Raw genomic sequence first — 18,886 nt, 5'->3', positions numbered from 1 at the left:
TGTACATATTTCTTGTACCACATTGTTGGATCCCAGTCTGCTAAGTGCTGTCTGTACATGTGCGGGATGATGTCGTCATTGCCCCGGCGAGCTCTCTGTGTAAATGTCCATGTTGTCAGCTCAGCTCCCCAGCATTGTCAAGTGGGAACAGGGCTTTCAACATGAAGGGATGTTCTTGGGACATAAAATCATTTCCTTTAACAGTTACCATCTTAGCAGTGCTCACTTGGTTAGACACCAGGACATCTGGGCTATAGTGCATGTATCCTTCTCTGGGTATGTACAGTACCCAGTGCAACACAGCTCTGATCTTGGCTGGCTTTCCAGGTGAGACGTCTTCCAGAACTGAAGCATTCAGAACGTGAGGGCAAACCTGCGGCAATCATGAGATTTAGCTTTAAAATTGTAAGGTTCTAAAAATTAAAACCTAGCAAGCTTTTTGTTGGCATTTGTTTTTAAAACACTTCAGGTTATGTTTGAGTCAGGCAGCCAGGGCTATATTTTTTTAATGAATATTGGGAGGCTTCTGTAGTTAGAGGACCCCTCACAAGCTGGTGCTTTAAGAAATTCAGCAAATATACAAACTTTGACAGTCAGGAGCTGGTAGCACCAGGTACTACCATAATACTAATAATTTAAATTTGATATTTCTTTTACATCTGCTATTGATCAGTTTAGTAAAATCACCAGTCTAACATTCTTATCCCACAGTCTAAAATTATGAGCCCAAGTCCCAGAAGCCTCAACCCATCCCCTGTCCGGGCAGACTGGCTTTTCATTTTTTCTCCAGCCTCAGCCACATGTTCAGGATAGCTGCATTATGAATACAAAGTCTGTTACTCATGACTTGGGGAGCACATCACCAACTGTGCTATTCATGTTCATATTTCAGTTAGTAAAAAAACCCGTTCTAAGTGTATGTGACCGTGTTCCAGATGGGCCAGGCTGCCGCATTGGCGTGCCCTAGATCTAGGGTCTAGTTTTCTGCAGGGTACAGACCGGTGGTTGTCATCTGCTGCCGTTCCTCAGCTTTGAATCACTTTCTGCGTTGTTGACTTCTTGGTTTCTCACATCTGTTTGGGGTGAAATTGTGCTGTGCCCCGGGGGCACGCAGGAGAAAAGTTACCCCTCTCACACTCATGCACCCACTCTTATACCCTACATGTTTCTTTCTCTTCTGTGATGACTTAATAGGGCAAGAGACCTAGGGCACTTGCCTCTACCATGTTTCTTCTCCTTTTCTAGCCTTTCCCTGCTCTGCAAACACTGCCTACTGTGAGTGCAACAGCTTTCTGCTTTGTATCTCATGCCAGCTAGAACATATGTCTTATTAAATATCTTACCTAAAAATGCAACTTGCTTGTCTGTTCAGTCTAGCCATTTTAAAGAGCTCTGTGGCACTTTTTGATGTGGTTATTTGGAGGAAACATGAAGCTGCTATATGCGTGAACTTTCAGAATACTTAGTACTGCCCGCGCAAACAAAGCTTTGCCCTCCCTGCTCTTACTGAATGGTATATAAAAAGAATGTGGTTAGAGTTTCGCAGCAGAAACCACGTGAAAGTCTGGTTTAATGTCACCTCTCAGGAAATCCTGACGGACGAGATGGCTTCTTACTGGTGAGGGTGGTGTTCTCTGAAGGGGGTCCTGCTACATCAGTGAGACTTGTGCTCCTCAAGCTGCAGTCAGGGCGGGCTCCTGCATGGTGGGCTTTTCCACACCAAGATCCTGATACAGCAGAAACCGACTCCGACTCCTGCTGGCAGTATCTGCCCAAGCGTAGAGGGGGATGCTGCCGAGGAGAGGGAAGGAGCTTGTGAACGTGATCGGAGCGGTAGCCAGCGGAGTTCTGGGTCGTGCTTAGGAGTGTGGACAGGTACAGAAGAAGTCCCTTTCCCGTGCAGTCTGTGTTTATAGAGGAATACTCATTTAATTTGGGCTGCAGGCAGAAATCGGAAGCAATGCCTGGCTTTGATGAGGACTTTGTCCTTCTCTGATTAGTCTATTGCGGTAACACTAGAGAGGGGGGCACTCCAGGTCAAGGCGGTGTCTCAGCTATGTGGAGCGTGACATCCAAATCTTGTAACTTCTCCTTGAGAGGTGAGCAGTGGCACGGCTCTTACACTGGGCTCAGTCCTGGATTTCTTTCCCAGAAGAAAATCTCAGCTCAACTTCATCTCTCTAAATCATTTGTGGCCTCAGTAGGATCTCTTGGTGAGCAAGAAACTGAAGTTCAGACCTGTCCAATGGCGTATTCCAGAAGGGCACAAATTGGAGTATCCTCTCTCACCATGTGCCCTATATAAAATGGAAGTAAGAGCATGGGATGTATCAGAAGTACAGCAGGGCATTTGAGCTGATTATCTTTCCAAGTCCTGAAAGGAAGCTGTTACAATAATCAGCAAGTTGATCATACTGTTGCAGATAGTAATTTCCCATCCAGTGATGAACAAAGAAGAAAGAATAGAAAGAACTGTCTGATACAGATAAACTGCTGTGTCCCAGTTAACTTCTGATGAGACTGGCTGGGCTGCACAGGAAAGACTTGATACGCAGAGGGCAGGGTTATTTATCTCTCTGCATCACTGTCAGAGGGAAGCTTATCTTCTGACTTGCTGAAAAAGGTTGACTTCCCCAGCGTGTGGGAAATAATAAAATTGCTTCAAGAGAAAAGTGAATGCACACAGTAGGTTGGGAATCTTGAATAGTCCCTTCTCCTGGGCCCTAAACTTCAGGGTTTTCTCAGTGGACATCGTGCTGAATGTGTGTGTGGCTTGACGGGCTCTGTAATGTGAGGACACAGACCTAGGAGGCAAATAAGCAGACTTCTGGGTCCCAACCAATGATTATCTCAAGGGGTCAGACCTCATGGCATTTCAAGGAAAGAAATGACCTCTACTGCTTTTCAGAATCACTCTTCCCAAACAATCCTTGGGGAAATGGGGAGTCAGTTTTGCTCTCCTTGGCCATGTCTACCCGAGACACTGACTGCAGTCATTACTAAACCGGAGTTACTTTGCAGTAGTGGCGCTCGATGGCTTTTTCATGACACTGACTGCGTAGTAGCTCAAGACTACTGTGCAGCAGTGTCACTTCTCAGTTGCTGCCACGTGACACATCAGTGCCTCGTGTAGACGTGGCCCTTAGGAAGTGTACTTGGCCCTGTTTTGTTACTGATTGGAGCTTTAACCGTACAGTAACTTTCTCCCAGAGCTTACCCATCTTCTGTCAGACTGTCCGCTGCAAGTGTACCATGCTGGGAGTTTGCTGTTCTAAGTTCCTTTGTGTAGTCTGTCCTCTTTGATTTTTGTGGGTACGGTGGGCTGCATACCAGGGAAGGCTCAGCCTGTTGGTTTACTTTTTGGTTTTGGTTGCAGGGAGCAGGGAGTAACGGTATCCGGATGACGATGGAGAGTGCTTTGACAGCCCGTGACCGTGTTGGGGTTCAGGATTTTGTCCTGCTTGAGAACTTCACCAGTGAAGCAGCTTTTATTGAAAACCTGCGTAAACGATTCAAGGAGAATCTGATCTATGTGAGTACAATAAAGGACAGATGCAGTGATTTGTGTTGCTGGCGTGGGTTTTGAACATGGTAGCATCTATCAGCTCCCGTTTACCCGCTGTTGTGTATTGAGTGTAGAGCCCAATTTTCAGACGTACTTAACATCCGCAGCTCCAGCTGACTTCAGGTGGAGGTATGATTACTCAGCACTACTGAAAATGTATTCTGTTTTGGTTTTCAACAAACCCAGGCTTAAGCTGAATCACAAATAATGGTATAAAGGGTTAAAAATAACCTGGTGCTCAAACTGCAATGCAGGGATAGCGAGAAGCACTAATGTAGTTTTACTGTTGAGTGATGCATCTTGAAGTCTCACATTCACTACCTGTGAGTGCTTCTTTAGTTCCCCAGGGTATTCACTGTTTTCTATGGCTAGCAGCATTGCAAGTGCTTTTGCTGCAGGTGGAGTCTGAAACCCTGTCTGGGACTCTGAAGTCATTTGTCAGGCTTCTGTAGAAGCAGGAGCTAGCTTTTGTGTAATCTCTCTTCCTCATACTCTTTTTCAGACATACATTGGCTCAGTTCTAGTGTCAGTAAACCCGTACAAGGAGTTGGAAATCTACAGCAAACAACACATGGAACGATACCGTGGCGTCAGCTTCTATGAAGTGTCTCCCCACCTGTAAGTGGCCTGTGGGTAAACGGTACGGTTTGTGCCATTCCCACCTGGCATGTTTTAATTCCAGTATTCAGAAAGCCAACAAACATTGCTCGCATTACGATCCTCCAAACACAGCCCTGGTATAAGTGGGTATAAAGGGAATCCTCTGCGGGGTGTGGTGTCAGGCTCGTTCTGTTTGCTTTTCCTTCCAAGGAGGATGAGTTGGCTCCTTCCTGGACACACGATATGAATCCGAGAGGAATCCGAGCTGCTGGCCCAGCCCAGGCAGGACTAAAGACCTCAGTGTTTGAGGGTTGTTTGTTCGAGATGTTCTGGTTCTAAGTTTCCCTTTGCTGCTCTGCAGTTTATTCGGTGTACAGCTAACTGGGCAAAGGGAATCCGTGTGATGATTTTTTTCCTACCTTCTCTGTTACTACTTGACCAATATTTATCTGGTATTTCCCTTGTTGCTAAGATACCACAAGCCCTTCAGAACAAGGAATGTATTTATTTACATGGCCTGATGGATGTTCCCGGTTTTCGGGCAGGGAGCGGGGTTAAAAAAAGCAGCAGCTTGACGCTATTTTTGAAAGTAACTGACTTTTTCTGTTGGGCCAAAAAAAAAAGAGGATGCGTCTAAAAGCACCTGGCTGAGCAGGGCGATTCACAGCCCGGGGCCCTGTTCGAAGATGCCTCCTGAAGACCTTCTTACAACGGGCTTTGGATGGATGGTGAATGATAGTGGGGATAACAAACAGCCCTACATAAATGGGATATTTTACAAAATATAAAGTATGCAAGGCTGTCAGTCTTCCCTTGTACTTGAGGAGATAATTATCCTACAGAAGAGGATACTGCCAAGACGTAAATTTATAAATTGCATTTTGGTTTTATCGTTTTTCAATGGTTTTGATATGAAAGTGGTCCAGAAGTAACATTTTGATGGTGAGGGGTCAGTTTAATAGGATGTGCCTTGCCAAAAAAAGTAGCGTGCTGTGGTTTCAGTAGCAGTAGAAATTGCTGCTTTCGGATTATCCTTTCTTTGCATTGAATCTAAAGATAAATCCTCATCCTAGTTCTCTGGATTCTGCCATATCTGGCCGAGTCCCCCTTCTTGGCCGCTCCACCATCAGATTGCTGTGAGGGAATCCCCAGGCCTGTTAAGTGTCCAGTCTGAACAGTCCAGGTCCTGCCCATATCTTGGGGTTTTTGGTAGCATGGTGTTGAGGTACAGGCTCTCTGTCTTGCACACCCTCTCCTGCGCTCTGGAAACCATGGCCTAATTGCCTGTACTTGGAATCCAGTGATGATTTTCAGATCCAGTGCCATAGCTTAAGTGTGTGCTTTCCAAGAATCCCAGAGAAGGTGTTAGCCTTCATTTATGGCTTAATGCTTCAGGATCCACATGGCATGTGCAAACAAACACACACAAACAGTGCATGGATTTTTTTAAAAGCAACTTGATTTCACTTTATTCTTTCAAAGCAGAAGACATTGTAGGTGATTGGAAACCAGGCTTCCTGAACACAGCCCCTTTACTCTGGTTTATCGTTTGCTTGGGGATAGAAAGGATGGGGGGATACATTGTCCTGAAACAGAGAAGTTTGCCACATACTGCATTGGCTTTCTGTTTCAGGCAGCTCTCCTTTGGGTTGAACAGGTGAAAATGGCCAAAAGAGTAAATGGCTCAGTGCCTTTTATAATCTTCCAGGCTTTTTGTCAGGCGACTTCCTGATCAGTACCAGCAAATGATCATAGCCTTCTGCCACATGAGTTCAAGCCAAGGTGATCTCTTCCTCCTTGACAGACCAGTTGTCTTTTGTAGGAGCTAACTTGTGGCCCCCCAGGTATTTGTAGCTGAATACAACGCCAGCTCTGTGTAAGAGCCTTTGGTTGCTAGGTCTATACTACCATCCTTTGGCATATCAGCAGATCGCGGAGGTAAAAACACAACAAAGAAGCTAAATTTGTGCATTGGTGGCAGCCTGGCAGATACAGCCAGAGTCCATGCCCTCACAGAGAGTTTATGAACTGCAGAAAATCAGAAGTCTTGGGTTGGGGCTTATGAGTCCAGATACACTCAATTCTCTAAGAGCTGTCCCTGCCCAAAGTGTAAGAATGCCCTGGCTGGAGCTCGAGGTTTTACCGTTTATATTTGTGACTGTATGGATAATCCAGGTGTCTAGCTGGCGGTTCTCTGACCTTTATGTTTTTGGAAGCTGGCTTACTTTCCCCTTATGATCGTTTCCTAGTTATGCTATTGCTGACAATTCATACCGTTCCCTTCGCACGGAGAGGAAGGATCAGTGTATCCTGATATCTGGGGAGAGTGGAGCTGGCAAGACTGAGGCCACCAAGAAGATCCTGCAGTACTATGCAGTGACGTGTCCAGCCAGTGACCAAGTTGAGATGGTGAAAGACCGCCTCCTTCAGTCCAACCCAGTCCTAGAGGTAATTCAGTGCACACAGTATGGATGTTGGGCAGCTGCATCCCCTGATTTACACCTGGATAAACAGCAGTGGTGCATATTATGCACCACTGATCTCTGTTGTCCAGTCTGTAGCAGCCTTATCTGTCACTGTTTCTACCACCTGTTCAAAACAGTGTGGTGTGGGAGGGTGTTGGACATATGGGAAGAAGATGACTGTCAAGCCTGGGCCTGTGACTGTTGTGTACAGGGTAATGTGCTTCTGTTAGATCAGGGCTGTCCCAACTTCCAGGCAGCCAGGAGCAGCATGCCACATGGGTCCTGAACTCAGGGGGCTGTAGGTGTGCCCCACTTTTACAGCATGGGCAGCCTGGCTCCCTCCTCTCCCAGTTGCATGGGCTGCCCCAGCACTGGCGGCTCAATTCTCCCCTGCCATAAGTGTAGCAGCTGCCCCTTCTCTCCCAGCTGCACGCACTGCCTACCTGCAGTGTGCGCAGGCTCCCTTCTTTGCCCCAGGGGCAGCTCGGCCATTCCAGTCCTTTCTCAGCTGCGGCAGCAGGAGCAGATGGGGAGGGGAAATGGCAGTGGGGTGGGAGCCTATGGCCTGGGCTGCATGCTAACCTGTAAGGGGCTGCCAGTTGGACAGCCCTGTGTCAAGTCATATGGGGTATGGAGGAAAAATTTCTAACTAGACTTTTCAACAAGACTGCTTTCCTGGTGGAGAGAAACACGATAGCAGGCCCAAGCAGAGTGACAGCCTGATGCTGACAGTATGTCTGCAGCTCTCAAAATCAGTTTGAGGAACTCCCTGCTTTTTCCTTAGACTCCCATTGAAAAGAGGGAATCTGGCAAATAAGCCACGGACACCTTTGAAAAATATTTCAAAGTGCTATGTTTGGGTATTCCCTTTTTTTGAGGATCTTTATTTGTTTCTTTTTGGTGCCTTCTTATTTCAGGCATTTGGAAATGCAAAAACTCTTCGCAATGATAACTCCAGCCGATTTGGGAAATACATGGACGTGCAGTTTGATTACCGGGTAAAAGCCTTTTCTGTATGGAGAGACTAGTCCCAGTTTGTAGTTCAGTTCTGTGCCTGAGGGTGCTGCTCATATTGGCATCTGTTTTCCATGGCCCAAAAAACCAAGGAAATGGTTCCATTTTCATCCCTTTGCATGCACCCCTGCACCATAGGTAAAACCTTGTAAGAACAAAGAATAGTAACCACTGTAATTGCCTCTCTGTGCTTATGCTTTGCAAATCACTCTTGTTTGAATGGTGATGCCCTTTCTGTTATAGAGATGCCCTTTCTGTTATATGCTACAGGGAAATGGTTTGGTTTTTTTCCTAGAACTCGAAAAAATAGAAGTCTTGGACTTTGTATATTGGGTTAAACACTCATTGAACTGCAGGCTTTTTCAAAAAGGAATTCAGATCAACTCAATTTAAATCCACAATCAGACTTTTGGGGTATTTAAATATTCTAGGCCCCTAGTTTTGTTTTGCAAACTGACACAATGCTCTCTGGGGCTGAAAAAAGGAAAGACTTTACTTCTATTTTCTTTATGTATAAGTAACTAGTGGAATGCACTACCACTAGACATCAGTAGAAAAGGTGTGATAGGGTTCAAAGAATGCTTCAGCTTATATTGATACTGAAAACATCTGCACTTTAGATAAGTTTTAGAAATACTTTGTTAGTATTAGAAATACACCCATATTTAAATACACTGACACAGAAGTCCTAAGCTGGAGATGTTGTCTGATCATACACCTAGACACGCACAAGAGGGCAGAGTTGAGCTTGCATAGGCAACCTTAACTTTAGCATAGCATTATTTTTATACAGCTTTATCCCGTTACCTCTTGTTTGTTCCTTAAATTGCCAAAATGTCACACACTTGAATCTAGCATAATAATCTATCTGATAGATATATGTCTAAACTCTTTTTTTAAAGTGTCTTGATAAGTAACCCCTCAATGTTCTGCTGCCTTTTCTGCTGTCTTCTTTCTGAGATGGGGTAAATAGAAGTGACCACAAAATGTAGCACATGAGCTGTAATAATATATATTTCACAGCATTACTTTTGTGTTTCATTTAACATTTTGGCTTTAATATATTCTAAGGAAGTTCAAAAGTTCAAATGCCCACCTTGTATTTTTTGGATTCTGAGAGAGCTTGGTATAAAATGACAGAAACTACTTCTGTACTTCGTAGCTTATTCTTTCAAACCCCTCTGTCTTTGATATTCTGCCATCAGAGAATCAAGGGGATTTTCCTTTGTACCTGTGAACTATTCCTGTTTATCTGCTTTGGTTTAGGGAGCCCCTGTTGGAGGTCACATCCTGAACTACCTACTGGAGAAGTCTCGGGTCGTCCATCAGAATCACGGGGAGAGGAACTTCCATATTTTCTACCAGCTTTTAGACGGAGGAGAAGAAGAGCTCTTGCGAAGGCTGGGCCTTGAGAAGAACCCCCAACAATACCCCTACTTAGTGAAGGTATGAACAGGGTCCATTTTTGCCAGTTCTTTGATTTAATACTCTCTAGAGGGAGCATCTGTTTGCTAATTGGAGAGGTTAATAGCGATGAATATTGCTGACGGTCTATCCTGTAGGATAAATGTATTCTGTAATGTATTTCCCAACATGAGAGGCAGCAGGTAACACATGTTGAAGTTGTATGGCCTATGTCAGGGGTTGTCAACTGGGGGTACAGACAGACACGGTGGGAGGAAAGCTCTCATACAGTGGCGGTACATGGCTCGCACATGGCTGCTGGGGTTACGCTTACTAAAAAAGGTTGAAACCCACTAGCCTATGGGAAACATATGGGAACAATATGTTGGACTATCCAAGCTTATTTTTCTCAAAATCTTTTGTTTTAGGGTCACTGTGCAAGGGTCAGTTCTATCAATGATAAAAATGACTGGAAGGTTGTGAGAAAGGCCCTGTCCATTATCAACTTTAATGACAATGAGGTGGAGGTAAGAGGTGTCTTGCCGTGCACCTGATTCTCTCCCTGCCCCCAAGGCTATCCTTCACAGTTTGTTCTGTCAGCTGGGAAGCAGTCTCAGATTGTGCGCCCTGCAGACACCCTGAAGCTAACTGTGCAGATATCTCCAGCTGATGGGTGCCAGCTAGTGGTCCCCAGTTCCCCGTTCCTACCTCCCCCATACCACATACACAATGGTCTTTACTTCATTTTTTATTCACAGTTTCATGACCATGTTTGTGCTGTTTTGTACTAGGATTTGCTGAGCATTGTAGCTAGTGTGCTGCACCTGGGGAACGTGCAATTTGCTGCTGATGAACAAGGCAATGCTCAGGTGACCACAGAAAATCAGATTAAATATCTGGCCAGAGTAAGTACAATCCCTAGGACGTTTTCCCTATAGTGCTGTATTTGCACTGTTATATTATTCCAGGATAAGACTCAATAACTGTCAAAGCTTGACATTTATTAAATGGATGTAATTAAATGAAAATGTGTTTTTTCTATTTAAAATAATTAAAACCAGAGCCTGAAGATCATATTCAACTCCTTTTAGCCAGTATAAAAACGCCTGCCAACATTTATAAGAGCTAAAACACTTTTGCAGTATTTTTAATTGTATAATGTCAATCAACGCAAAAAAAATGCTTGCTGGATATATTACTCAGCTAATTTTGCCTTCTTGATAAACGTCTTTGCTAAATAGTACAGGAACCTCAAATGAACTCACCTAAGGGATAATGTACCACTGTGGGAGTGTGTCTACACATGCTCAACATCTATGTGCAAATACAAGTACTACCCTGCTGTGGAGTTGTTCCATGAGCAGCAGTGCACGTGTAGATGCTGACCCAGCTGACTAGGGCACTAGGGTGCTTCATTGCAGGGCTGCCTGCTGGCTAGCCCCGCACTGAGGCACCCTCATGCCCCGGCCCACCCCTCTGCAGCACATTGAGCCTGGCCAGAGCAGCCTTGGGCCGGCAGGCTGACTCCCTGGTCTCCCTGTAGCCGGGGCTGCTGCAACCTGGCTGAATGTGTTGCAGTCCAGGCACTTGTGCAAACCACACGCCCAGGAGCTGCCCAGGAACTCCATGCTTATTGCTCCACAGTTTATTGCTGCACATTAATGGCACATGTAGATGTGCCTGGGATGGTTTAATTTACTACTGTTTTAATTCCCTGCCAGTCCCCTTAGCAATTATCAGGAGTTAGTTATGGGTCCCTTTGGATTATTCGCCAATATGTGCGCTCCCTTTTTGAATGGTGAATCAACTAGTATTTATTGGATTTCCACTGTGGGTGAGTGTCTAAGACTACAAAGAAAAAGTTACTGAATAGGTATCACTTTAATTCTGAACGAGTGTGTCCACACAGGTAATTAAGACAGTTTAATCCACTGTAAAGATTACTTTGGTTTAACTTTCCTGAATTATCCCTGTGTAGACGAACCCTAAGATGACAGCTAAGAAACAAAGAGGGTTATAGTCAAATATAAACAGTACTTGTATTCAAACATTTCTAAATTAGCAACTGTTCTATCTGCTCCTTAATCTGTGGTTGAATGGATTATTTCTTTAATCATCTCAGTGGAGATGGGTATTGAGAGGGGTTTAGATAAGAGAAGGGGCTTCAGATCAGAGAGACTTTTCCTTCTGTAAGGAGTGTAAGGAAGAAGGCAGCCAAGGTTGACATTACTGGCAGATCACTGAGTTGAGGGGAGAAAGGGGGTAAAACTGTGAATGGGGAGCCAGTGAAGAGCTGGGCATGAATGGAGCTGAATGGGACTGAGTCTCTGGTTTGTCTAAATCAGATCATGGTGAATGAATAAGAACTTGTGTAACTGAATTTCCATTTTGTTGGTTTTTAGCTCCTAGGGGTTGAAGGCTCTATCCTTCGGGAAGCACTGATCCACAAGAAGATAATAGCCAAAGGGGAAGAGGTAAGAACCAGGGATGGAAAACTCAGAGACTTCCAGATCTGCAGCTGACTAAGTACACTCTGGTGCTAGTAGACTAGACAGCCTTTTTTGTAGCTAAGAGAAGACACTGTGGATTTCTTGGTGTCGTGTAACCTGCTTTTGACTAGTAATGAGTCCTGGAAGATAGTTTCCTGTCTGGGCTGTGTCACTATAGAGTGACCAGTTTATTCATAAAGTTGGCGTGATGATGTAGCTGTGACAGTCCAGAACATGTGCGAGAGGAAGGACGCTGGGTACCTGCAAACTTGTCTATGTCTTTCCCAGTTATACAGGTGGTTTTATAAAAGATATTACCCAAAAAATCCTTGCCTCACAAATTTGTTCATACTAAGTTAGAAGACTGCATCTTTCAATAGGCCATCCATATGAAGTTGTTGTTTCTTCTTCCCCATACAGCTGGTCAGTCCTCTGAACCTGGAGCAAGCAGCTTATGCAAGGGATGCTCTAGCCAAAGCAGTGTATGGGCGCACCTTCTCTTGGCTAGTGAATAAGATTAACAAGTCTCTTTCCTACAAGGTAAATTCATCTCTCACTTGAACTCCCATGATTGTTTTGCATGGTTGTACAGCCAACTGGTTGGACATGGTGAATTCAAACCACATGACTGGGAAGCAGGGAAAATGACCATCTCCATGCTGAACAATGAATTTCTAACCATATTTCATTCACACTGATTGTGTGGAGAGCCAGACGGCAGGATTATATTGTAAGACTAGATCACAGCTGCTGCATGCTCTACTGGGTATGAATGAATGGTTTATGGCTTTGTTGCAGGAGACAGAGTTCCCAGGATGGAGGAGTACAACAGTCCTAGGGCTGCTCGACATCTATGGATTTGAGGTTTTTCAGCACAACAGGTATGTTTCTTTTTGGTGTCTTTGAACTTTGAAGAAACCGGTTGCTTGTGATTTAATCCTGGCATGTTTTCTTCATTCTGGACTATCATATAACTAGGCAGAGTAGAATTCAATTTAAAAAAAAATTTTTTTGATGCCTTAAATCAATGTTTATTTTTAAGATTTTCTTTTAATTTTTATCAATTTTATCAATTTAATTTTTTTCGGGATTGCACAAAATTAGGAGTGTGAGGGCAGACAATTTAGTAATGACAGTATACTGTTAAAAGGTTTATGAAATCACATGTTAAGATATATAAAAGTAAATATCCATAAATCAGTAAAGCATACCTACTTCAAATCTTTCTGTTCATTCATCAGGAATAAACCGGGTGGGTAGAGACCAGCGCTCTGGAAGAGCAGTGCTCTGGAGCTCTGGGAACCCGGGGAGAGGCAGCGGCCTCCCAGTTCAGGGTGGGAAGGAGATCCCCTTTGCCCCTTAGGGAACAAGCCCTGCCTGGCAGGCACCAGTGGAGGGGCAGCTCTGCCCCTTGACAGCCATGGCCTCCTGCCCCTCTGGGCAGTGCAGAGGCAGCGGCTGGCCCCTGGAGGCACCCCCATATGCCCTTCCCCAAGCACCCTGGGGCCGGGCCGGGCAGAAGCTCTGGGAACATGGGGAGAGACACATGATCGGGGCTGGGTGTGCGGGGGTGCCCTCAGGGCCCCGCTGCTGCTGCTTCTGGGCTGCCTGGAGGGATGGGAGACTGTGGCCATCCAGGGGCTGGGCCACCCCTCCACTGGTGCCTGCCAAGCAGGCTTGCCTCGTAAGGGGCCAGCCACAGCAAGGAGCTGCTTCCCACCCAGGACTGGGAGGCTACCGTCTCTCCCCGTGTTCCCAGAACTCCTGCCCGGCACGGCCCGGCCCGGCCCAGCCTTGTGTGATTGGGGTAGGGGCCGAACTCCCAGTGAGCCCTGAGCATGCAGTGACCAGCCCAGGCTTGCCCAGAGTTTGGGGCCAATCCCCAGTTGGGACCCGGGCAGTGCGAGTGGCTGGTGGCACTGGGCTTTTAGCTACCAACAGCCCTGCCCTGCCAACCCCCCATCCCAGCACAGTCCCCAGCTCATGCAGCAGCTGCCCAAGCCACTGCCAGGGACTCCCCTGACCTCTGCAGCTGTGCTGTGTGTGCGTGCACGTGCACGTGTGTGCGTGGCACCCATGCCCCAGATTTCCTTAACCTTATCCCAGGTTTTTTTTGTTTTGTTTTGTTTTTAAAAATGTTGATGATTAAATATTTTTCCATCGGTCTGTGAGAGGCAGGTCAAATTGCTGTTTATCGATAAAAATCACATCCTGCCAAACCTACATGTAACACATTGCCCATTGTCTGTTACTTGACGCATCAAAACAAGAATAAATCTCAACTTCAGGAAGATGACAAAATACCTGATAATTTCATATTTATCTGCATACCGCACACACATGTTTTCCCTAAAATTTAGCCCTCCAAAATTGGGGTGCATGTCTTAAGCAGGAAAGCTAATTTCTACTCTGCTGGAATAGAAGCAGTCAAATGAACAAGTGTGAGAACATGTGCAAAAGGCTGAACACTGGGCTCCGTCCTTCCTGCTTGCTGGTTTGGAAAGAAGCTGGCAGCCATTCTGCATCAGGGTCTCTCCTTGAAAAGGCAGCTCCAGGCCATGACTTGGGGGAAAAAAAAACTTTTCCCTACGTTTTGCCTTCTAAAAACAAGGTGCATGTTTTATTTGAGGGTGTATTGTATGTGAGAAAATACAACAACAGAGCAAGTGTCTTCTGAGCAAGAAGCCTAATTTTACATTTCTTATTCCTTTATTCAGTGCATTGCCTGCTGCCATCCTATTTTATTGATGATGCCTCCTTTCTTCCTCCTCTTTAGGCTCATGCATTGGTTTATCTCTGTCTAGTTCAAATGAGTTACTAGATTGCTTGTTTGCATCTTTTTTTTGATTTTCACATAGGTTATGAAGACCGTCCATAAACGATACAGGCTTTACTTTACTTGAAATGCAGTGTTTGAGTGACTAAGTCTGTGTTTTCTTTGTTTTAGCTTTGAGCAGTTCTGTATTAATTATTGTAATGAAAAACTGCAGCAGCTTTTCATAGAACTGACACTGAAGTCAGAACAAGAGGAATATGAGTCAGAAGGCATAGCGGTAAGAGGCAGTACTTCAATTTTTCTTATCTTTTGATAGTATCTCTTTTGAGGGAAGCCAGCTAGCTAAGAGGAGCTGCTAATTACCGTAGCATGCAAAGTAAGGAGTTGGAAATAGACTTCTTTTTCTTCCATGTTGTGGTTAGCATTTGATCCAGCACAACAGGCTCCTATAAAATGGTCCTTTACTGTGCTTTATGTAGGCACATGCAGTTGCTTCCTCATCCAGGTGATGACACTTAAACATGCAAAGCCCATTCATTGCCTCCATGTACAGCTATCTGCAGGAAAAACTGCGTGTGCCAATCGAGACCGCCTTTTGGAAAAGTTGCTCCATAGGTTTCAATTATTAGATTAGCTACTGAACAGGGGCTCTTGGAAGAAGAAACAGGGCTTTTTAGTCGTGTATTTTGAGTGCGGTGAATGCTCGAGCTTATGTCAGTGAAATGCCAATGGAACTATAAATGGAGCATTGAACTGGGTATATCTAGAGTGACCCATCCCTTGTTCGTTACCCTCCCTGGCATCCACCCTCTTTGTCTTAGAGACGCCAGAGAACACAGCTCCAACTCTTCTGTTCTGTTTTCTTGCTTGAAATCTTGGTTCTGAAAATACCAAGTTCCATTTCAGTCTTGCAAACACGAGTTGTTGAGCTGACACAGTGACGGCTGGCTACAGTTCTTGAGAGCTCTGCAGTCGTATATAATTAAGAAATAACAGAAACTTCTGTAGCAGAACTGTCTCTTAATTATTTCCAAGAGATGCATGTGCTAGCAACTACCAGCCAAATGGTATGTGGATAGTCTAGTTCATTCCCAGCTCTGAAGATGTTCTTTCTCTTCAATCATACAGTTAAAAAATGTGGAAACTACCTTCCAAGTGGCAGCTACCGTGAAAGCTGACACTAAGGTTAGGGAGACCACCATCTGTGAAGTAGGGACTATGATGCTGTGCTGAAGTCTTGCTCTGGACCGAGGCTTTGGTTTATGCAACTGAAATCTTACGTGGCAAATGTAGTACTAGAGCGATAACTCAGCTCTGTACCAGGGTCTTCGGGATAACTTAACCTTGTTCTTGTCCCTGACCTCCCGTTCTAGATTTCTCATCTAAGATGCTATGTCCTTGGGGGAAACTGCCTCATCAGTTTGAATCAAAGTTCTTGTGTGGTTTGCTTTCACTAGAGTTGGACACTGGCTGCTTTGGGGGGATTTCAGGATTAGGGACTCGATTATGCAGCCTTCCCCATACCTTTATTTTTAACAGGACAAAGATGGTCTGAAAGGTTTAGAATGATAAATGGTTACACATGAATATGAGTCTTGCATTTGAAATGTGGACCTCAGGCAAACTGGTTTGAATAGCTATCTACCAAAGTGCACGGAGCATTCATACGGTTTTCTTCCAATGCAGCGATTCAATTTCACTCACTCTGTGATTTCTTATATCTCTGTGAATGGCAGTGGGAACCTGTCCAGTATTTTGACAACAAAATCATTTGTGATCTGGTGGAGGAAAAATTCAAAGGCATCATTTCTATTTTGGTGAGTTGTTAAAACCATTTTTTATTGAAATGTTTAGAATCACAATGGGAAGTGAAAGCCATAGGTGTAAAGTAGTGGTGGAAGGTCGGGGGAGGGCATCCTGGAAAGAGATGAAGTGGGAGATGAATTGAGCCCAGAGTTAGGAGTGAGCCATGTGTTACATAGACATGTAGCTTAACCTTGTTTCTTACCTGTGTTTGCATTTGCTGGCCTCTCAAACCATCTTGTGCCCTCTCTCCTTCCCTGCAGTACACTGAATATATTAGAAGCTTTTAATTTTTTTTTTAAATAAAACATTCTTAACACATTTTTCTTAGGACATTTTTGAGGCACGTTTGCCACGATCTACTAATGTATATCTTCTCAGCCATATTCAAGGGCATGGAAGGAGCAGAATATTTCAAGAAAGAAATGTCTGTCTGAATCTACTCTAACTTTTTCTGCCTGTCTTTAAAACAGTCTAAGAATATCCTTCAGAGAATCTGTTTCATTAGAGAGCCTGTAGCCTGAGAGAAATTACTAGTATTTTATTTTAAGATTTAAAATCTCTCCCTACCCCAGTCCTCACTTTGCAGAATTAATATTGCCACAGGGCTCTGTGGCTGGGATCACAAGAAGGGCAAATCCCAGGCAAGACAGCTTCCAAACCTTTAATACATGCCCCAGGAGTGGCAAAAACAGCTCTTTGTCCTGTTAGAGGAGCTCAGCTTTGTTGCTGGGCTTCCCACCCCCATCCTGGCCAGTCTCCTTTCATCCTCACCAAAAATCAAGAGCTTGGATTTTATTTCTTTACTAATAAAATTGATCTATATGACTTCCATTTTTAGTACCACGTCTACATGTGTATATTAATGTGCATGAATAAACTCCAGAGCTTACTGCACCATGGATCGCAGCATGTTGAGCTGGGTCAGAGCAGCCCCGGCTCGCCAGGGGCGCCATGGGGTCAGTCTGCCAGTCCAGAGCTGTTCCCCCCCAGCAAAATGTGCTGCAGAGGGGCTGGCTGGGGCACAAGGGTGCTTCAATGCAGGGCTAGCCAGCAGGCAGCCTTTGTGCCCCAGCCAGCCAGGGCAGTATCTACGCGTGCGCTGCTGCTGAGTGTTTTATTCCACAGCAGGATCGTAATGGTAAATACAAGCACTATCCTGCTGCATAGTAAATTAATTTACTCCAGCTTAGTAGAGGTGAACTTGTAGGCAGAGACATTTACTGTACAGCTAATTAGTCTACCTTGCAGTAAACGTCTCGTGTAGACGTGCCCCTTGTGTACATAGGTTAGTCAGCTAATACCAGGTTATAGCAAGACTTTTATGCTGATCTCCAAAATTCACCTGAGCTCTGGGAGCAGGTAAGCTGTTTTGTATGTGAAGAGGTGCTGCTTTCATCTGCTGGCAGGAAAGAGTTATGGGTCCAGGCAGTGTTCGCTGGTACAGACTGGGTGTGCCATTTCAGTGAGATGGTGTGGTTCTGGCTTGTATGCTGACACACATGGAATGAAATCTGTGCTAGAATATATATGCTTCTGCAAATTGACTGTAGTTGCCAATTCTTTCTCTATAGGATGAAGAATGTTTGAGACCTGGCGATGCCACAGATATGACGTTTTTGGAGAAGCTGGAGGAAACAGTGAAGAATCACCCCCATTTTCTCACGTGAGTGCTTATCTAGTTGTTTCCAGTTCTGTGAGGAGTAACCAAGCATGGAATAGAGCTTGAGGGTTTTCATTACTCAAGTACTGCTGTACCACTACTTACTTATGCATATTATAGTAGCACCCAGACATCCTAGTAAGATTGAAGCTCCAGTGGTCCTGCACTTTGAATAAAAGCCTAAGATTTTTTCCCCACCCCAAAAATTGAGATGTAGATGGGTATAACAAAGAAGCAAACACATGCAAAGTTGGCAGGGGGGAAGATGATGATGGTGGTAAGTTTTTATGAGAGTATGTGGTTTCAGAACTACTGCATTCTCAATTTAGACTGAGTCTGTCTTATTAGGAGGTGTGGGAGGAATGAGAAAAAAAGGCCGCCTATAGGTGATCATTATTCCTTATTCTCACTACATTGTTTCGGTTCGGCTGACAGTTGGTCCAATAAAAGATTTCACAAAAAAGCCTTTTCTCTCTCAAGAGTTTGCTTGTATAACCAGTAAGCCTGCGTGTTGAAAACAATAGGTTCTCATCTAAGATCTTCATGAGTACAATCCCAAGACACTGAGCGATTTGGTTTAAAAGTGTCATCTACCAACGCTCTTCAAATATAGTTGTCTTGCTTGACCGATGCAGTTGCCTCTTTAGGACAGGCCCACAAATCTCCTAGCTAAGCAACCTCAAGAGCATACCAAGAAGTTTGTTTTATGGCTGAAGGTTAGTTTACTGCTAAAACTTCCCTCTGGCTGTGCTTGATGCACCTGATATGGCTACTGCCAGGAGATGCTCGGCATGGCTACAGGCATCTCAGATTCCTTGGAAGGTCTACTTGATCGCACAAGGCCTCCCTTTGGAAGAAGCTGACCTTTTTAGCAACTATACTGCTGAAATTCATTTATATTCATATAAAACACAGTTCCAAAACTTTGTTCCACCAGCTTTGCTTAGGCACCCTGTCAGCTCAGAGTGCATCTAGCAGTAATTTGTTTCACACCTCATCTCTAGTCCAAAGCTACCCCATATTTTGATCCCCTATAGTGTTATAGTTTCTGAAAAGTCTTGATCATGTCTTCCTCCTAGTCAAAGAGCATCTGCCCTGTTAGGGCTT

At 44.7% G+C, this 18,886-nt stretch overlaps 1 protein-coding gene across 3 annotated transcripts in view; it reads left to right on the top strand.

The window, feature by feature from the left end:
- The window catches only part of MYO1C (myosin IC), an 84,250-nt gene that overhangs the window by 41,847 nt on the left and 23,517 nt on the right, over positions 1-18,886 (top strand). For all 3 annotated transcript variants that reach the window (XM_059717141.1, XM_059717143.1, XM_059717142.1), the window contains exons 2-14: positions 3,377-3,532; positions 4,068-4,183; positions 6,415-6,613; positions 7,548-7,628; positions 8,911-9,090; positions 9,477-9,575; positions 9,840-9,953; positions 11,451-11,522; positions 11,958-12,077; positions 12,336-12,418; positions 14,485-14,590; positions 16,050-16,130; positions 17,691-17,782. In XM_059717141.1, the coding sequence (XP_059573124.1) occupies positions 3,377-3,532; positions 4,068-4,183; positions 6,415-6,613; positions 7,548-7,628; positions 8,911-9,090; positions 9,477-9,575; positions 9,840-9,953; positions 11,451-11,522; positions 11,958-12,077; positions 12,336-12,418; positions 14,485-14,590; positions 16,050-16,130; positions 17,691-17,782 (1,499 nt within the window). The remainder of the gene's footprint in view (positions 1-3,376; positions 3,533-4,067; positions 4,184-6,414; positions 6,614-7,547; positions 7,629-8,910; positions 9,091-9,476; positions 9,576-9,839; positions 9,954-11,450; positions 11,523-11,957; positions 12,078-12,335; positions 12,419-14,484; positions 14,591-16,049; positions 16,131-17,690; positions 17,783-18,886) is intronic.

The sequence above is a fragment of the Alligator mississippiensis genome, chromosome 14, assembly GCF_030867095.1.
Source record: "Alligator mississippiensis isolate rAllMis1 chromosome 14, rAllMis1, whole genome shotgun sequence".
NCBI lineage: Eukaryota > Metazoa > Chordata > Crocodylia > Alligatoridae > Alligator > Alligator mississippiensis.
The sequence above is the reverse complement of the archived record's forward strand: the minus strand, read 5'-3'. Positions and strand labels throughout refer to the sequence as shown.